Source organism: Pristiophorus japonicus, chromosome 9 (genome assembly GCF_044704955.1).
Source record: "Pristiophorus japonicus isolate sPriJap1 chromosome 9, sPriJap1.hap1, whole genome shotgun sequence".
Classification (NCBI taxonomy): domain Eukaryota; kingdom Metazoa; phylum Chordata; class Chondrichthyes; family Pristiophoridae; genus Pristiophorus; species Pristiophorus japonicus.
In genome coordinates, this window is record NC_091985.1 from 30,122,957 (window position 1) to 30,142,019 (window position 19,063).

The 19,063-nt window shown below is 46.0% G+C and overlaps 1 protein-coding gene across 3 annotated transcripts in view; it reads left to right on the forward strand.

Moving 5' to 3' along the window:
- The window catches only part of pld5 (phospholipase D family member 5), a 109,565-nt gene that overhangs the window by 14,950 nt on the left and 75,552 nt on the right, over positions 1-19,063 (forward strand). For 2 of the 3 annotated variants that reach the window (XM_070889235.1, XM_070889237.1), the window contains exons 2-4: positions 1,699-1,806; positions 4,603-4,717; positions 9,367-9,494. In XM_070889235.1, coding sequence (XP_070745336.1) covers positions 1,699-1,806; positions 4,603-4,717; positions 9,367-9,494 — 351 coding nt within the window. Of the gene's footprint in view, positions 1-1,622; positions 1,807-4,602; positions 4,718-9,366; positions 9,495-19,063 lie in introns of all 3 variants that reach the window. The other variant, XM_070889238.1, reaches the window with a different exon arrangement.

Here is a 19,063-nt window from a genome sequence, read left to right on the forward strand (position 1 = left end):
GGCCACCAGGGAGGGTTTCGGCCGGGCCAGTGGCCTGATACCCAAGAGGGGGTCCGCCCATGGTCAGAAAGGCCTCTCTGCTCCATTCCAGCCTCTTAGAGGTGGTCATGGAGCTCATGGAGGGGAGAAATTTTTGGCCCCTTCCTATTTCACTTTTTCGAAGAAGAGTTCTCGCCAATGTCCTGGCCAATATTTTATTCTCAATTAACATCACTAAAGAACTGATTATCGCATTGCTGCTTGTAGGAGCTTGCTGTGCACAAATTGGCAGGCGAGTTTCCTACCTTACAGAAGTGACTACACTTCAAAAAGTACTTCATTGGCTGTGAAGCGCTTTTGGGACGTCCGGTGGTCGTGGAAGGCGCTATAGAAATGCAAATCGTTCCTTTTTAGACCTCCTCTGCTGCGATCTCTTCTCACCCTTTCGATAGCAGGACGCCCGAGGGTTTCGGCTGGGCCAGCGGCCTGACACTCAAGAGGAGGTGCCAGGCCGCTTGTTGGCGGCCCGGCCCAGCCCGGGGGCATAATTGTTGGCCCAAAATGACAGTCGGCCGACACAAAAAAATAAGATGGCAGCCGCACCGTCATTTTAGAAACACTCCCAGCACAGTGGACCGGCAAAAAAAGCTGCTGGTGGCACCAAGCGGCGGTAGCAAGATTTTCTCGGCATAATTTTCCATTTGGGAGAGGGGGGGCACATCGGCAGTGCGTGCTCTGATGATTCACTTAGGACGCATCAGCAGCAACAGAGCAGTAATGGGCGGAACGGGTCACCGCTGGGATACCACAGGAGCGGAATTTTCAAAATGACGACCGTTCGACTAAAAATCGGCGGCCATTGCACTCCGCAACGTGACCGCCAATTTCCAGCGGTAACAGGCTTTGAGGGAAGGGGCAATTTTGGCCCCTTACTCTTTTGGGCCTCTTCTGGCCCCAGTCCACCTCCTCGCTGGGTTGGCCTGAGTGGGAAATTCACTGCCGCTTCTCGCTAAGGCTGCCTTGTAAAAAATTGCAGCTGGGACCCAGTGATGTCATTGGGACCTGACATGCACAGGTTAAGAAGGACCCTGCCGGCTTTGGGCGGGTGTCCATGCCGCCTGCTCAGAAGAGGAGGATAAAATAGAAAGCTGTCCGCCCTCAATGGCTCCGGCACGGGTAAGCAACTTGGGCAATTAGAACGTTTCCACGGGGTGCGTAGGTTTAAAATCGCCCCCTCTTATCTCCTCGTTGCAATGTGACACCACTCATTCCCTAAAACAGAAAGGTTGACAGGCACTCTTGTAACTTCAAGCATTTTTCTTGTCTGTATTTCAGTCCTTGTTTTGTGATTCTAGTCCTTGCCTGCATCTTTCCACGAGAGAACAGTTCTGCACATCGCATGGCTTTTTACTCAATATCTGGTGTTCAATAATTTATGAGTGTATTACCAGATACGCATGTGTGTGACTCAGGGCAGGCTGATTAAAAATTTGAGGTTGATGCACTCCGTGCTGACCATATCTATAGTCCTGAAAATTAAATTGGGAATTTTCCAGTTCAAGTGAAAGGAAAGTAATTTTTTTTTTACATCGTTCCTTGAGAATTAGGAGGAGGTCCTGAAGCAATTCTGCATTTCTCTTCAGGGTCCACCTTGTTGAAAACATTCCAGATGGGTCAGACGATGCTGACAACACCACTAAGCACATCTCATTGTTCCAGGGCTGGGCGGACTTGCTGGACATGGCATTGTACAGTGTTGAGATTGTCTCTTCCAACTGGGCTCTAAGAAACGGTAACCTGGACCGCAATCAATCATTATCCAGCTCGGTAAGTGACACAACAGAGTCAGCAATTAGTGGAAGAAAATTGCTGCTTTAAAAAAAATACTGTCATCTGCAAGTTGTATTACCATAAAATACAATGAGATCAGCAAAGCCTGAATTCTGTGAGGTTAGTGGTTACTACACTATCAAAACATTAGATTTTTAATAGAGGCTGTGCACCTGCAAATAAAATTAGCTCATTAGGCTGAAACAAATGAGTCTTGGCACCAGAACTGACAGGCTCTTGCCTCCAAAGATGCTTTTCAGCCTATTGGGGACATAAAAACTACTGGGATCTAATTTTCCTGTCCAAAAGTAATACATTGACTATCAACTCATATTTTAAAGACTGCAGGCTAGAAATTGAACGCAAGGGCCAGCTGGGGCCTCGTCTCATCTGACAGTGTAGCACCTCTCCAGCACTGCACTGGGAGTGTCAGCCTAGATTCTGTGTTCAAGTCTTTGGAGTGAGGCTGGAACCCGTGACCAGCTGGCTCAGAGGCTTACAAGCGTATTACTTTGAAAGTAATGACGTGAAAAATTGGTGTTCTCTGTGTGAGGGCATTGACTTGTTCATATTAGCTGTTCAATGAATCAAGAAGCAGCAGGTACTTGCCAACAGGTACAAGTTGATGTGCATCTCCTCGGAGCTCTGCAGCAGAAGGTTGTTTCTGTCTGATGTCGGTCGACATGCTTTTTCCAAATGGATTCCATTATGTTGCCCCCGCATACCCCACCCATCACTGGTACTACTGCAGGCCCTGTTGTATACAGGCTTTTTTCTGTGAAGATCTATTGGCAGGGTCTATTCACCATGACACATTAAATACTACATCAGCTGTCCTGTATCCACATAGTGTGCTGTTACAATGTTCCTTTGCACTGTTTTATAGCTTAACACCCTGATGACAGTTTCTGTAAGTGAAGTACATCCCTTACGATCCGAAATCTGCATATTTTCACTCTCTCCCCTATAGAGAGAATTGATTCCAGAATTAACAATGATCCCACTGCAATACTGCCGCAGGGCTGCAGGATTCGCGCGCTGAAACACTGCTACACTCCCACGCTCACTTTGGATGGATAGAAAACGTTACAAAATCAAATTTGCACAATCGAGTCGAGTTGTATAATAAAAATGTTAAGGTTTCTGACACATGTGCAATGCAGATGTTGATCTACCCATTTAAAAAAAATGCCACTCTGATAGGTTTTTTTCAATTCTATCTGCGTCATTACTAAGTGTGGGTTCCAATGACAATATTTGCAATGCTTTAAACTGTCAGATTGAAAAATGTAAAGGCTGCAGCATTTGTAATCTCATTCTGCAGTGCCTTGATGGCTATCTTCCAGTCATGGCCCTTGTGTCACAGCTTACTGTGGGGTTGGGTTTCTGAGGCAGTGTAGATGCGCTCGGTGATCTACATGCAGGAGGCCTGGACCCAAATATGGCAAGCGAGCTTGGTTTCTGGTCAAAAAGGCCACCTTATTTGTCACGGGCACTATCAAGAAGGACAGTGAAGTCTTGCTCAGAGAGCCAGGAGTTCGCATGCTGGGAGCAGCCATTGCCTTTGCATTTTCCCTCCCTTGCTGTGCGGCCCATGTTTGCAGCCTGTTTGCAGGTATTGGCAATTAAGCCGCTTGTTAACTGCTTGTGCAGGTGAGAATGAGCATAGTGCAGACAGTGCACTGCTTCTGCTGGGCAGCATTATTGAATTGATATGGCACGAATCCAACCGGAGGAAACCCAGATGCATCTGCCAGTTTGATGTACAGATGCTCCTCACAAGTAGAAAAGGGTCAATCTTAAAACTTATTTCAAAAGGACGAAAATATGAAAATGTGGTTATCACAGTATAATGTGTGTACCTGTGAGTAAGCTCACAGGTTTGTAGAGCTGTTGGGCACCGGTGGGACTGGAGTGCATTATTACCCCCGGCAACCAAATTTTAATTTGATTTTATATGTTTTAAAGTTTAATTTGTTTTAATTGCTGGGTTTTTAGTGTCCCCCTCCCCTTTTATAGGGGGCACTTGTAAATTATATTTTTAGAGCCCAAAAAAACCCTACAAAAATACAAAACAAAACCCCAAAAAACAAAAAAGGCCTTGGGAAATGTTTGGAGTGTCCCCCAGATCGGGGGGCACGATTTAATGCTTAAGATTTAATGTTTAATATTGTTTACTCCAAAAGAGTTGTAGAGCTGTTGTGCACCGGTGGGACTGAAGTGCATTATTACCCCTGGCAACCAAATTTTAATTTGATTTTATATGTTTTAAAGTTTAATTTGTTTTAATTGCCAGTTTTAGTGTCCCCCTCCCCTTTTATAGGGGGCACTTGTAAAATTTATGATTTTAATGCCCCCAAAAAATCACAAAAAAAAACACAAAAAAAAGGGCAGTTGAAAAGTGTCTGGAGTGTCCCCCAGATCGGGGGGGCACTTGAACTAATGTTTATTTTGTCTCCTATCAAAAGAGTTGTAGAGCTGTTGCATTGTGAGTGGCCTAGCCAGTCACGTGATGTTCACAAGACTCAATAAAACCCCAGTCAGTTGGGTCTAGGTCATCCACGATGGGGTATGCAGTTATGAGCCTAGTGGATGAACTGGTAATGTGTAGTGTGATTGTTAATAAATCAACCAGTTATTAATAGCAATGTGTTGCGATGAATTCTTAAGCAAAGAAGAAATAAATTACACACAGGAAAAATGCAATATGATAAATGAAGCATATAGAAATGAGATAAATGTTTCCTAAGGTTTGGAAAACCTTTTTTATTGTCTCAAAATGACCTTTACCAGGGTGAAAGGGTATTTGAGAAGCTGCTGGAGCTGCATACTCGCAACATTGGGCTGAGAATACCGGTTAATAAATTCCAGTTTGGGTCCCAAGATACAACAAATCTGAAAGCCAATGGTAAGTCGACATTTTATCCTAAGATTCACAGTACACTTTTTTGTTTACTGTGGCTAGTCAAGTGGTTGAGCAGCTTGTAATTGTCACTGCTCTTCAGTGCTTGCTGGTGAACCTTGGTCTCCAATAACTTGCCACGAGGCCATCACTACACTATAATAATTTCTAGGTTTGAAACCTACTGACCTCCTAACTCAGGAACATCTTTAAATACGTGGATCAGGAAAGTGTTCATCTTTCCAATTTAGCTGACTGGTAGCTTTAGCACTTAAATGCCCAACTGCGAGGTCTGAGTTTGAACCCTAATTTCATCCTCAATTTTCTCCAATATGGTAACTTTTGCTGTGAGTGGCAGGGAAAGCAGCACGGTGGGACGGAGAGATTAGAATCTCTCAGTCGGTTAACCGAGGCGTGGAATTGCTTGAGTTTGTCTGTGGATTAACCCATTCCCTTCCCCTCCTGAACAAGTAGGAATAGGATGGGTATAAACGACACTGGTGATGGAGAGTTAAATTTATGGATAGGTTCTCTATGGAAATTGCATCAAAATGTTTCTTTAAGCTTTTGAAAGCCTATTTCTTGACTACAAATAATAATTACCAAGATGAAAAGTGTTTCAGAAGCTGTTGGAGCTGATAACTCATAGCATTGATTAACATATTCAATGGGTGGAAATATTCCCTAATTACAATTAAGTTCCTCCAATAACTTAAATTCTCAAACTTACATTTCTGTAGCGTGTGTCACGACCTTAGGATGTTCCAACGCACTTCATATCCAACGACGTACATTGTGAAGTGTACTCACTGTTGTAATGTAGGAAATGTGGCAGTCTATTTGCGCACAGCAAGCTCTCACAAACAAGCATGAGATCATGTCCAGATAATCTGCTTACGTGATGTTAGATGAGGGATAAATATTGGCTGGGACACTGGGGAGAACTCCCCTGGTCTCCTTCGAAATAGTCCCATGGGATTGTTAGGGAGCCTGGGTTTAATATCATCCAAAGACGGCACCTCCAACACTCCCTCAGCATTGCACTGGAGTGTCAGCCGAGATTTTTGTGCTCAAGTCTCTGGAGTGGGATGTAAAACCCACAACCTTCCCACTCTGAGGCGAGGCGCTGCCCACTGAGCATGTCTGACACAAGACTGACCGAGCAAGAGAACAGACTGACCAGAACTCAGTTTAATTTTGATTCTTCATAGCCCCCTTTTACCTCATCCTCGGGTAGGTCTGTACTTTGGTTGTCAGAACGAAAGGACAACTGCAAGCAGACTATGTCCTGTACAAGCTCACACCTGTCCCCATAGTGTGAAATAACTCTGAGGTTTAATTTCCCTGCAGACAGGCACTTCCCTTGTGACATTATTGATAATGTCATCAAATGCTGACTAGGCAAAGACTTATTTGTGTTCCTCTGAAACTAAGGGTTCTAATTACTCTAGACTGGGAGCTAATTGCAATTCGGTTTTATTTTCAGCATTTTGTCTTTGCTTTCTAACATTCTCACAGAGCAATGGCACCTGCTGTCAACTTATCATGTTTTGGAAATATTTCCTGTACTGAGCGCCATATATTTTATAGTCAGTTAATTAACTGTCAGCTTCCTATAATACCATACTATAATACCAGCTTCCTATCATCATCATAGGAGGTCCCTAGTATCGAGGATGACTTGCTTCCACGCCAAAAAGTTCACAGGTGTTTCAATGAAGGACCTAATATTCCAGGTCCAGAACTAAATCTTGGAGGGTGGAAGATGCCTGTGCGTGGATTTTTTTAACGTGTGGTGATCGTTGCACACCAGCCACCACACGGACTTGACAGAGCTAGGTCTTGGTCCAGTGGCAAGGATTAACCAGCGGCGATGGACCTAGTGCGCACACATATCGCAGTGTGGGCTGGCCCGTGCTGCCCCTGGACCCTCGCCTCTTCTGGGCCCCGAACTCACGCCTCTCCTGGACCCCGATCACGTCGCTCCATGATCACTCGCCGCTCCTGTGCCCCACCCTCGCCGCTCCTGCTGTACCTGCCCACGCTCCAATCAGCGACCTGGATCTTGGTGACGTCCAATCCAGTCGCCCTCTTCGCTGCTGTCACTCTCCTGCTCCAGTACGTGCTGCTCCCTGGAGTGGTACGCCACCACGCTGCTCCTTCTGCTCCCCGGCCTGCTCCGATGGTGCTCGGTACATTTGGTAAACACATATTGCAGTGCGATATGTGTGCGCACTAGGTCCGTGCAGCAGAGCTGGTCTCCAGTCGCCTTGGTTAATCCTTGACAGTGGACCAAGACCTAGCTCTGTCAAGCCCGTGTGGTGGCTGCTGTGCAACGGACACCACACATTAAAAAAATGCACAGGCATCTTCCACCCTTCAAGATGTAGTTCGGGACCTAGAATATAGTTCCTTCATTGAAACACCTGTGAACGCACCCCATTTTGGCGTGGAAGCAAGTCATCCTCGATACGAAGGATCGCCTATGATGACGATTTTGGTAAAAGCTTTGCGATAAATCTGATGAAACTGCCAGGTTTCGGTCTCTCTCGTTTCCTGTTCTGGATGTATTTAGTGGTCAGTGTCAGTATCTTTTCGGTCTTTTTCTCAATCCTTCCTCCTCTTTCCATTAGTTTTCACCCCTCTCTTTCTACTGCCATGAGGGTGTTGGGGTACAGTTCCACCGGCACTCAATGCCCTTCAATATGTAGACAGTGGGGGTAGATTTCTTGTATATGTCATTTGGTGGGGAGAATCACACCCCCTCACAAAACACCATGGAATTTCCTTCCATTCATTTAAATGGAAGGAGGATCTGCTACCAACAATCCTCCCTGCCAGATTTTCCTCTCAGCGATCTGCCTGGGTGAAGCTTAACACCCACGTGGCAAAGATGAGAATCTACCCCAATATTGAGGCACTGTTTGCCCACGGAGGGGCATCACAGTCGAACAGAATCCTGCCCTTCCCCCTGAAATCTACACATCCAGACTTCCTGCAGGGGCCCCAGGAAGAGAGAGCGAGAACCATGACCAGATTTCTCCTCCCTAACAAGAGCCATGGGGGCCAATGGTAGGGTCTGGCTCTCAGATTATTTCATTCTTTACAGACTAGGGATTGAACTTGGGACCTGCCTGCTCTGTATGTTTCAGCTAGCAGCCGTAACGATGTTTTCTTGTTCGGAGTGCACGCAGTCCAGTCTTATGAACCGCTGGTTAGGCTGTTCACCACCCGAGTACAAACAGACGGAGCATGCGTGGCACACCCAGTGACTGCACTGCAAAAGTACTTTGTTGGCTGCAAAGTCATGAAAGGCGCTATATAAATGCAAGTTCATTCGTTCTTTGCATAATTAAGCAGCCGTGCGCCTGAAAGAGGCGGGCATTCTGTTCACCCACTTACAAGACTTCCTACATTTCCCTTTGATCGCCTGCCATAAATGCTGTACACATCAACAGCATCAGCACCAATTATGGTCAGGAGCTTTTAAGTCTCTTTTGTCGCCAAAACCTGCAGCTGGCTCATAATTCACTCACTCTGCTTACATTTGCAGTTCAGTGCTGGGCTTCAGTTAGGAGTTGTAATTGCTCAGATGATGTTAACTCTTGAGCAGCCATTTCTGTCAACGACTTTTAGCATTTCTGACGCCAAGTACTGCCTCATTGGCTCTGCAACTCTTTGCATAGACTTTTTTGTCCACTTACGTTCTAAAAGGCCCCCCTTCACCACCCTATCCAGCAACACTGGACATCGGGGATGAACAAGGCATCCCTTGCGCCTGACATTGCTATGGCACAAGTAACAGAAGATTATTTGGATGATCCTTTGGATAGTATTACAGCACACCCGCCCATTTATGAGTGGCCATGTTGTCGTCTCCAGTGGGAAATACCAAACACGTCAGGGGTGATTGGGAAATTTGTAATATAAAAGGACACAATTCCATATAATACATTGCGCCTGACATTATAACGTCTAACTTGCCTTAAATAATGCTACAGATTTTGCTTTAGTCTGTGCCAAAGCTGAGAGAGTATCATCAGACTTCAGATATCGCCCATCAGCTATGATGGTTAAACATGTCAAGAATATATACAATTTCATGCTTTCTTTTCTGTCCTGGGGTCAGAAATTTACAAGCACCTTCCAATTAACAAACTTTCTTCACTAAACAGCAATTAAACTCTGACTAACCTTAGGCTTTGTTCACTTACAGCAATTATACTCTGTGCCTTTAAAGGGATGAGTCAACTAAAGTACATCGACATCTTAACAGCAGAATAATGCATTGTGTGTTTGTGTTTGTGTCATGCTTCTGACCTTAATAACAATGAGTCATCCAATAAAGAGCTAGTTTAAAAAAATTCATTCACGGGATGTGGGCGTCGCTGGCAAGGCCAGCATTTATTGCCCATCCCTAATTGCCCTTGAGAAGGTGGTGGTGAGCACATACCCTTATGATAGGTATTTTTACTCCTATGCATGCACAATTTTTAAAGAGTGTTACGCGATAATATTTATAACTAACTCAAACCCACAACCTTCTGACTCAGTGGCGAGAAAGCTTCATATTGCGTCCTCTAAGTTTCATTGCATTGGTTGAAGATGCTGATAGGTAGCAACTAATGACTAGTTATTGGCTGTTTAATTCCCAGGTGCACTGGTGAAATACATCAACATGACTCCCATTATCGGTGGCAAGCTTCATTCTTCTTTTTGGGTGGTGGACAAGAAGCACATTTACATAGGCAGTGCCCACATGGACTGGCGCTCTCTGACTCAGGTAATTTATACCCAACAGGCTTACATAAAGATAATCACATACTTTTTTAAGCTTGATACTTGTATGTCTTTTGAATGTGTTCAACATCCCATAGAGAAACACTGATGCTCAAGCTGGCATGTCTAGTCAGTGGATGGCTCATCGGTAGTGAATGAGAGGCTTTGAACATAGCGTGCACATGCTTGATGAACAATGCAACCTGGATCAATGTGGAATGGACAAGTGTTGGTGAATGACTGCTAAAGGAAAATAATGTGTTGTTGCACCTGGCTTCAAGTGAAAAGATTAAACTGCAAATTGTGTTGTCTTAGGTTAACCTGCCTGACCTATTGTGGGGAAATAAGGCTGTCGGTTCCTGCGGTTGAACAAGCGGGTGCAGAGTAAGCTGGCATCATTAACGTTTGTGTTTGATAAGTTCCATTCCCATTGAGTCTGGTTCAGCACAGTCACAGCACTTTGATCAACACTGAATTATGCAATATAATGGAGGGCAAGGCCAAGATATTACTGGAGAAGTGCACCGCACTAGTGCAGCCCGCTATTACAAACAGCAGGATTATCCCTTACAAGGACTTCACATTAGAGGCAGTACTTTTCTATTGCCAGAACGGCTTGTGACACGAACACAATTGAAATATGTTACCTTTGCACGGGGAAATCAAAATACAATATTCCCTACATCAACAACTGCCAATTTCAATAAGATGTGAAGAAGGTGGCAGCATTTGTACAGATCCCCATATTTTGCTTTGTATGCTGTACATTGGATGAAAACTGCTATTTGGTAAAGGTGCCACTCTCTGAATTGAACCCTCAACAGAATCTTGCATTGGGAAGATAAAGTCTGACTCTTTTCCAGTCTGACTGGGAGACAATGTAGGTCGCTGGTCACAAATCATTAAAATTAGTGCCCCAAAATAACCACGGCTCTCAGCTGACTTTACCTCTGTAATACAATAGCTAGCTTATGCTCTCGGCAAATGGTATTAGGATCCCATTAGCTATTAATCCAATCAGCTACAAAATTGCTAATCATATTGATCTTCTGGTAACTGCCATATATAATATTTCAAATAGCCAGATGGCAGGGTTCTGATCTGTTCAATGTTATATCCGCCTCTGCCAGTAAGGGAAGGGCAAGAGGCCTGCTGGAGTTAGAGCACCAGCACTCATTGTAGGCTCTCTCTCTCAGTGCCATTCGAATGTATGACTTGCATCCTTCCTGCACAGCACAGGAGATGACTACAGCCTGGTCCAAGAATGCCAAAGAAAATTGCTGCAAAATCCACAGAACACTCATTGGGAAAATTGCTAACTTCATCATCCGTGTGTTCTGATCAGTCAGACAACCGTGTCGGTCATCATCGGCAGTCCTTTGAAATCAAGGAAGACTTGCTTCCGCTCCAAAAATGAGTTCTCAAGTGACTGTACAGTCCAATACAGGAATTAAAGCCTCTGTCACAGGTGGGACAGACAGTGGTTGAAGGAAAGGGTGGATGGGGAGTCTGGTTTGCCGCACGCTCCTTCCGCTGTCTGCGCTTGTCCTCTGCATGCTCTTGGCGATGAGACTCGAGGTGCTCAGCGCCCTCCCGGATGCTCTTCCTCCACTTAGAGTGGCTTGGGCCTGGGATTCCCAGGTGCCGGTGGGGATGTTGCACTTTGTCAAGGAGGCTTTGAGGGTGTCCTTGAAGCATTTCGTCTGCCCACCTGGGGCTCGACTGCCGTGTAGGAGTTCCGAGTAGAGCGCTTGCTTTGGGAGTCTTGTGTCCGGCATGCGGGCGATGTGGCCCGCCCAACGGAGCTGGTCGAGCGTGGTCAGTGCTTCGATGCTGGGGACGTTGGCCTGATCGGGAACACTGACGCTGGTGCGTCTATCCTCCCAGTGAATTTGCAGGATGGATTGGGGAGGTCATGGAGTAATTTGAAAACAAGGCTGAGAATGTTTAAATCGAGGCATTGCCCAACCGGGAGCCAATGTAGATCAGTGAGCACAGGGGCGATGGGTGAACGGGATTTGGTGCGAATTAGGTTATGGGCAGCAGAGTTGTGAATGAGCTCAAATTTACAGAGGGTCGAGAAAGAAGGCAAAGATTTGGGTTTATGGACACACAGCTTTGCCAGAGGTGAATAGCACAGTGTATTTTTCCTATGGACAGAAGAGGTGCACTGGCCTTTGAGCATTCCAAACATTCGCGATCTGACCTCCCCATGAGGAGCAAGCCATGGGGAGGCACTCTGCTTGAGCCATGGGAGATGGGGAGATTGACGGGACCCGTGCAGGCAGCAGGTTAGTGGGTGTGCACCTTCAGAGTCGCCATGGTATGCTTGTGACGAAGCCCACAGCCTAATGTTTCCACACCCATCGCCGTCTCCTTATTCCCAAGGGAGCTAATTCCAACCTTTCTTAGCCTATGCCCTCCTTTCACACAGATCCATCAATGGGAAGGGGTGGAAACAGAGGATGATAAAGAGGAAGAAGATAATGATGATGAGGAGCAGCAGGGGGGAGATAATTCTTACTCGTGGACTATGATGATGTTGATGTTGAGGACAGGATCACACTGAAGACCCAGGAGCAAGATTCTGTCCCACGAATCTCTGCCACATAAGAACATAAGGACATAATAAATAAGAGTAGGCCATACGGCCCCTCGAGCTTGCCCCGCCATTCAATAAAATCATGGCTGATCTGATCATGGACTCAGCTCCACTTCCCTGCCTGTTCCCCATAACCCTTGACTCCACAATCCTCTTGATCGCACTCCCTGCGTCATTTACTTCTTCACCCCCACACACCAGCTCAGATACGATCACCCAAGGCAAATTTCATTAGAGTTAGGCCCCAGGTGATTCACAGAGTAGAAGGAAGCTGGAGGAGGGGGTGAGAATGCGGCAATTTTCTAGCGGAGGCTGAGGAGAAGGCTGCCCTTGCTCTTGGCATCTTGTGATCGCGATCTCAGGAGCAATCGCCTGAAACGAAGGATGTTCGAGGATCATGTAGGCTCTGAAGTCTCTCTCAGGATGTGAAGCAAATGACAACTGTGACTCTGCAACCTTCAGTTGCAGGAACGTCAGGGATGCCTTTCCTTCATTGCACACATCAATAGAGCACACATCAGTAGAACCTGCAACAGCCTCTATCAAAGAAACAGTCAGAGGCAAGTCAGTGACATCTCCTCCATGGAAGCACAGCTCTAGGGGATAGATTAGACGGTACTCTTCTGTCTTTCGGATGAGACGTTAAACTGAGGCCCCGTCTGCTCTCTCAGGTGGATGTAAGATCGCATGGCACTATTTCGAAGAAGAGCAGGGGAGTTATCCCTGGTGTCCTGGCCAATGTTTATCCTTCAATTTACACAACAAAAATAGGTTATCTGGTCATTATCGCATTGTTGTTTGTGGGAGCTTGCTGTTCACAAATTGACTGCCACGTTTCCCACATTACAACAGTGACTACTCTCCAAAAGTATGTCATTGGCTGTAAAGTGCTTTGAGACGTCCAGTTATCGTGAAAGGTGCTATTTAAATGCCAGTCTTTCTTCCTGTCTTTGTACTGACTTTCAGGCCCTGGGGACCGTGATGGGGGCTGCTGTTCTCTCAGGGCTTTCAGAATTGGACCAGCCGGACCACCGATCAGTGAGGCACAGATTCGGGGCCCGGTGCCAATAGCTGGAGGAGACCTCCATGTTGCTGCTGCTCTCAGGATAGCAGCACCAGCCAGGCCTCTGGCCTTCCCCCTCAGAGCACCACACAAGTGGCATGTAGAAAGCAACACTAGGCTGCCCAGTCACAAGCAGAGGCTATCTCTCACAGGGGTAAGTTTCCACCAGAGGAGATCAACCTCAGTTTATTGAGCCTGTTGTCCAAGAGGAGCAGCCAATCACCTCTTGTGATACAGGCCCTCAGGTTGCCCCGAGGAGAAGCAGTAGAATAGAAGACAGGAAGGCCCAGGAGAGGCATGGTGTGAATAGAGAACAGGTTGGCTTATGGACACTTTTGAGTTAATTGTATAAAGGAAAATAGCATTTGTGTTGTACTCTGTTAGTCACGGAGAACTTAATATAAAGTTCCACTCTTACAAATATTGATGTTCTGTTGGTTTATACAATAGTACTTCAGAAGCACTTAAAAAAAAAAAATGACCCACAAGAGGATTTATTGCTGATATTACATATGTGTTTTAAAAGTTCCATTTCATATAAAAGTTGAACATTGGCCATGGAACCATGTCTGTTGAACTGCTCCAGGAATCCCATGCCTCAGATGCCCGCGCTTTCCTACTGTGGATCCTGCCCGCATTTACATATTCACGTAGCATGTAATCGAGATCTTCTCATTTTCATAGATTTATAACGTGTTGTTCTGCCCATAAATCTTTGACAAGCATATTTGGCAAAGATGTTCATTTGTCGGACTCCATGCGCCACAATTGTCAGGGCAAGGTTTACATTATAAAATCTTTGCACTTAGCCATGCATTTGGGATCCACTGTTGTCTTTACTTCTAATGGAAGAATTTGAACATTTATTATGTTGATGTGGGCCTTAAATCATCTACCCCGAATGACTCTCCTTTATACTTTGGGTTCTGTTATGGTTTAGATATTAATTCATGGTATTTCACCATTTTGCAAATATATACATAAAATAAGAACATAAGAAATAGGAGCAGGAATAGACCATTCGGCCCCTCAAGCCTGCTCAGCCATTCAACAAGATCATGGCTGATCTTCTAACTCAACTCTACCTTCCCGCACTTTCCCCATATCCCTTAATTTCCTTCGTTCCCAAAAATTTATCGATCACTGTCTTGAATATACTCAACGACTGAGCATCCACAGCTCTCTGGGGTAGAGAATTCCAAAGATTCACAACCCTTTCAGTGAAGAAGTTTCTCCTCATCTCAGTCCTAAATGACCGATCCCTTATTCTGAGATTGTGACCCAGCGTTCTCGATTCCCCAACCAGGGGAAACATTTTCTCAGCATTAACTCTGTCAAGCTCCTTCAGCATTTTATGGCCGCACAATTCAGTACGGCCCCGTTTGGGGACGGTAACAGCCTCGAGGCGGGAGTTCCTGCGTCAGGCACGGAAGTCCCACCCCTCGAACTATATTCGAGTTACTGCTCCCGAGAGGAAGTGCTGCCCAAAATATTGTGCTGCATTTCCTCTCGGGGGCGGGAGCGGCGCAAAGCCTCCGCAAAGTTCGCAGCGCTACTGGTGGCGTGTAGACAGGGTTTTCCCCGTCATTAAAGGGGAGGACCAAGCTGCCGACTGTGTGGCCAGGAATTGGGGCCATCACTGGACCGTCAGGGAGCAGGGTACCGTGGCAGCAGCCTCGCACACAAGCGGAGTGCCTGGCTGCAAGATTGCAGCACAGGCCCCGCGATCCACTATCAGGAGGGTCACGACCAGTAAGTCGGCATTTACTTTTTAACCTCCTGTACCTCCCCTTTAATTATCGCCCCGCGAGCGGCCTACAGCCAGGTACGCGCCCCGTGAAGCTGTCGCGGGCATCGGGGCAAAAACAGGTCACTGCGCACGGTGATGGCGTTATCCTCGGCGGGGCAGTGGAGCGGGGCGCTACCGGTTACCGCCGCCGCTAAACTCCCGCGGAATTTCACAGGAGTTGGTAGTGGTGCCGCGACTGGGCGAAAAGTCACTCGCGCCCCGTTAGCGTTCCCCACTAACAGGAGGTGCATACGCCCTGAATTGTTCCCCTGATACCTTTCAATGAGATCACCTCATTCTTCCAAACTCTAGGGAAGATAGGCCTGGTCTACTCAATCTCTCCTTATAGGACAAAATGGCTGGATTTTGTGGTCGGGATGACAGCAAACTGGCAGCGTTCGCGGTCATTCAAACTGACTGCAACTTTGGGATCTGGCGCATGTGGAAATCCTGAAGTTGCAGTGTATCAAGGACAGCTCCGAAACTGGCTGTGCTGTGTTCCCACCACGGAGCCGGCAATCAGTGTAATCTTGTAAATCATTGAAGCTGACAAAAACTCTGCTCTTCCGCAGTAAGTATGCTGTTTAATTCCCCACTAAAAGTTAGACCCAAAAGGAAACTCATTTTAATTTTTATTAAAGTGGACAAATTTCACACTGCAAAAATTAACTGTGAAATTTGTCCGCTTTAATAAAAATGTAAAATTAAGAAACTTTTCAAAAAAAAAAGTATGTCCGTCTTTATTTCAGGTTTGCCTTTTCCCCATGTGAGAGCCCCAATCTTTGTTTTGCCATCCCTAACATTTTTTTAAAGTTAGAATTTTAAGAGCTTACTCACTTCCTGGTCTGCTGTCTGTGAGAATTCTGCATTTTGATTGGCTGCTTAGAGGGCCTGTTGATGTCCCAGCAGTTCGCACAAGGGGATCCCCATTAACTTCCTTTGAATTGAATTGTAGGTCGGAAGCCCCGAAGTTCTCGACACATGGATCGGCAAACATAATCAGGGGCCGGCAGCAAACGCCTTCACTTTGCTGCTGACAGCAGATTCTGGGCCAACATTATTGTGATACCCAAAACATTTCAGAAGTATATATTCCAAAGATTATCGTTCCTTGTGGTGCTGTGTTATAATTGTTGTGATGAGATTTACATTCTGAAATTTTAGCATGTATTCATGATTCATTAGTTTAATGGTTTCATTATTCATAAAAGGAAAAGTCATAAATTACATCTTACAGACTGGGCTTTATTTTAACATGCGGCCTGATACTGTCTAAATTCATCCATGGAGGACTATAGTAATAGCGAATGATTGTAAAAGTCAAAAGTACTTTGGAACCATGCATTAATAACTGGTTAAAACAGAGCAATTATTACATTTCATGCAGCATTGGAAACAATCTCAGCCAGGTTAGATCAGCAAAAAAAGCCTGACCTCTGGCAAAACTGGGCAGTAATTGGGTGGAGAATTTTCTGACACTTGCAATATTGGATCAATAACAAAATATGTTATCAATCGGAACCTATTATGTTTATAGACAGTCAATAATTGTTATTGGTTTCTGACATGCCTAATGGCACTAACACATTAGCCAAGCCTGGGAGTAACTCTTGCTGCTGTAAATCACATCACAGTGATTGATTGGGTGGAAGATCACAGCAGTAAAACACCAGTACCATCAGACATTGTCAGTGGTCACACGTTGAAAGAACCCTGTCGTAATAGCAAAAGAAATAACTCGTATTTATATTGTGCCTTTTGTGACCCAAGCGTTTTTTACCAATGAAGTACTTTATGAAGTGTCGTCACTGTTGTAATGTAGGAAACATGGCAGCTGATTTGCGCACAAATAGCAATGTGATAATGACAAGATAATCTGTATTAGGTGTCGGTTGAGGTATAAATATTGGCCAGGACACCCGAGGGAACTCCCCTGCTCTTCGTTGAATAGTTTTTAAAATATTTATTCGTTCTTGGGATGTGTGCGTCACTGGCAAGCATTTATTGCCCATCCCTAATTGCCCTTTAACAACTGAATGGCTTTCTCGGCCATTTCAGAGGGCAGTTAAGAGTCAATCACAACCACTGGGCGGATAGACGCACCAACCTCCGTGTTCTCGATCAGCCCAACGTCCCCAGTATTGAAGCACTGAGCACACTCGACCAGTTCCGTTGAGCGGGACACATCGTCTTGGAGCTCCTACACTGCAAGCGAGCCCCAGGTGGGCAGAGGAAACATTTCAAGGACGCCCTCAAAGCCTCCTTGATAAAGTGCAACATCCCCCCCGACACCTGGGAATCCCTGGCCCAAGACCGCTCAAAGTGGAGCAAGGGCATCCGGGAGGGCACTGAGCACCTCTAGCTTCGTCGCCGAGAGCATGCAGAAATAAACGCAGACAGCGGAAGGAGCGTGCGGCAAACCAGACTCCCCACCCACCCTTTTCTTCAACCACTGTTTTCCCACCTGTGACAGAGACTGTAATTCCCGTATTGGACTGTACAATCACCTGAGAACCCACTTTGAGTGGAAACCAGTCTTCCTCGATTTCGAAGGACTGCCTGTGATGATGATGTGGGCCAGACCAGGTAAGGATGGCCGATTTCCTTCCCTAAAGGACATTAGTGAACCAGATGGGTTTTTATAACAAACCGGTAGTTTCGTGGTCACCAGTACTGATACTAAATGTTTATTCCAGATTTAATTAATTGGATTTAAATTCCCCAGCTGCCGTGATGGGATTTGAACTCGTGTCTTTGGATCATTAGTCCAGGCCCTTACAATACTAGTCCAATAACATCATCATCACCATAGGCAGTCGCTCGAAGCGAGGATGACTTGCTTCCACACCAAAAAAGGATGAGTTCACAGGTGTTTCAATGAAGGACCTAATATTCCAGGTCCTGAACTACATGTTGAAGGGTGGAAGATGCCTGTGCATGGATTTTTTTAACGTGTGGTGTTCGTTGCACACCAGCCATCACACGAGCTTGACAGAGCTAGGTCTTGTCCAGTGGCAAGGATTAACCAGGACGACTGGAGATCTGCTCTGCTGCACGGGTCTAGTGCGCACACATATTGCAGTGTGGGCTGGCCCGTGCTGCCCCTGGGCCCTCGCCTCTTCTGGCCCCGAACCTTCGCCTCTCCTGGGCCTCAATCATGTCCCCCTACAATCTCTCGCCGCTCCTTTGCCCCGACCTCGTCGCTCCTGCTGTACCTGCCCACGCTCCAATCACCGACCTGGACCTTGATGACGTCACTCTTCGCTGCTGTCGCCCTCCTGCACCAGCTCACGCTTTACCATGCAGTGGTACAAAAGGAGTCCAGTAACATAACCACTATGTCACCCTTCCGGTTGCGCTGTGGGATCTTTTACATCCATCCAAGTGAGCAGTGCCTCAGTTTAACGCTTCGACTGAAATACAGCACCTCTGGCAATGCAGCACTCCCTCAGTACTGCACTGGAGTGTTAGTCTAGATTATGTGTTCAAATCTGTGGAATGGGGTTCAAACCCATAACCTTCTGACTAAGGGGCAAGCGTGCTGCCACTGAACCAAGGCTAACACCTAGCACTCTGAGGAGAATCTATAGGGCAGTATCCTCAAGTTCAGAGAGGTGTTTGATGCAGGGTTATGGAAATCCAGGTGATACAATGCTCCGCCCATAGTTCTCCACTATGTCATGCCAAGAAAAGCAGCTGCTCTCACAGCGATTTTCTTCTTTTCACCAATTTTCTCCCCTTCCATTCCCACCCCCTCCAAAGACATTGACTGCTTGACAGAGCACGATTCCAAAAGGTGCTGGTTGTTCTCCAGACTCTTGTTCCAGTGACTCATTATTTATGTGTGAGTTGAGACTATTCCACCATGAAGATGATGGTGGATGGTGTCATTGTTGGAGGCCACTGAGCAGTGCGCACGGGGTGCTGCTCTGGTATAAAAGGCCAACCATTTTGTGAGTCAGGCACTTTGGGCCTAACTAAAGCAGAAGCAAGGTTGTACCTTGCTTAGTTAAACAGTACTCAGTTTGAACCTTTATTGCATACATAACACACGTTCACTTTGATCAGCTGTCATTGGATAGGAATCAGGAGTAGGATGATTTAAAAAAAATCAAAGTG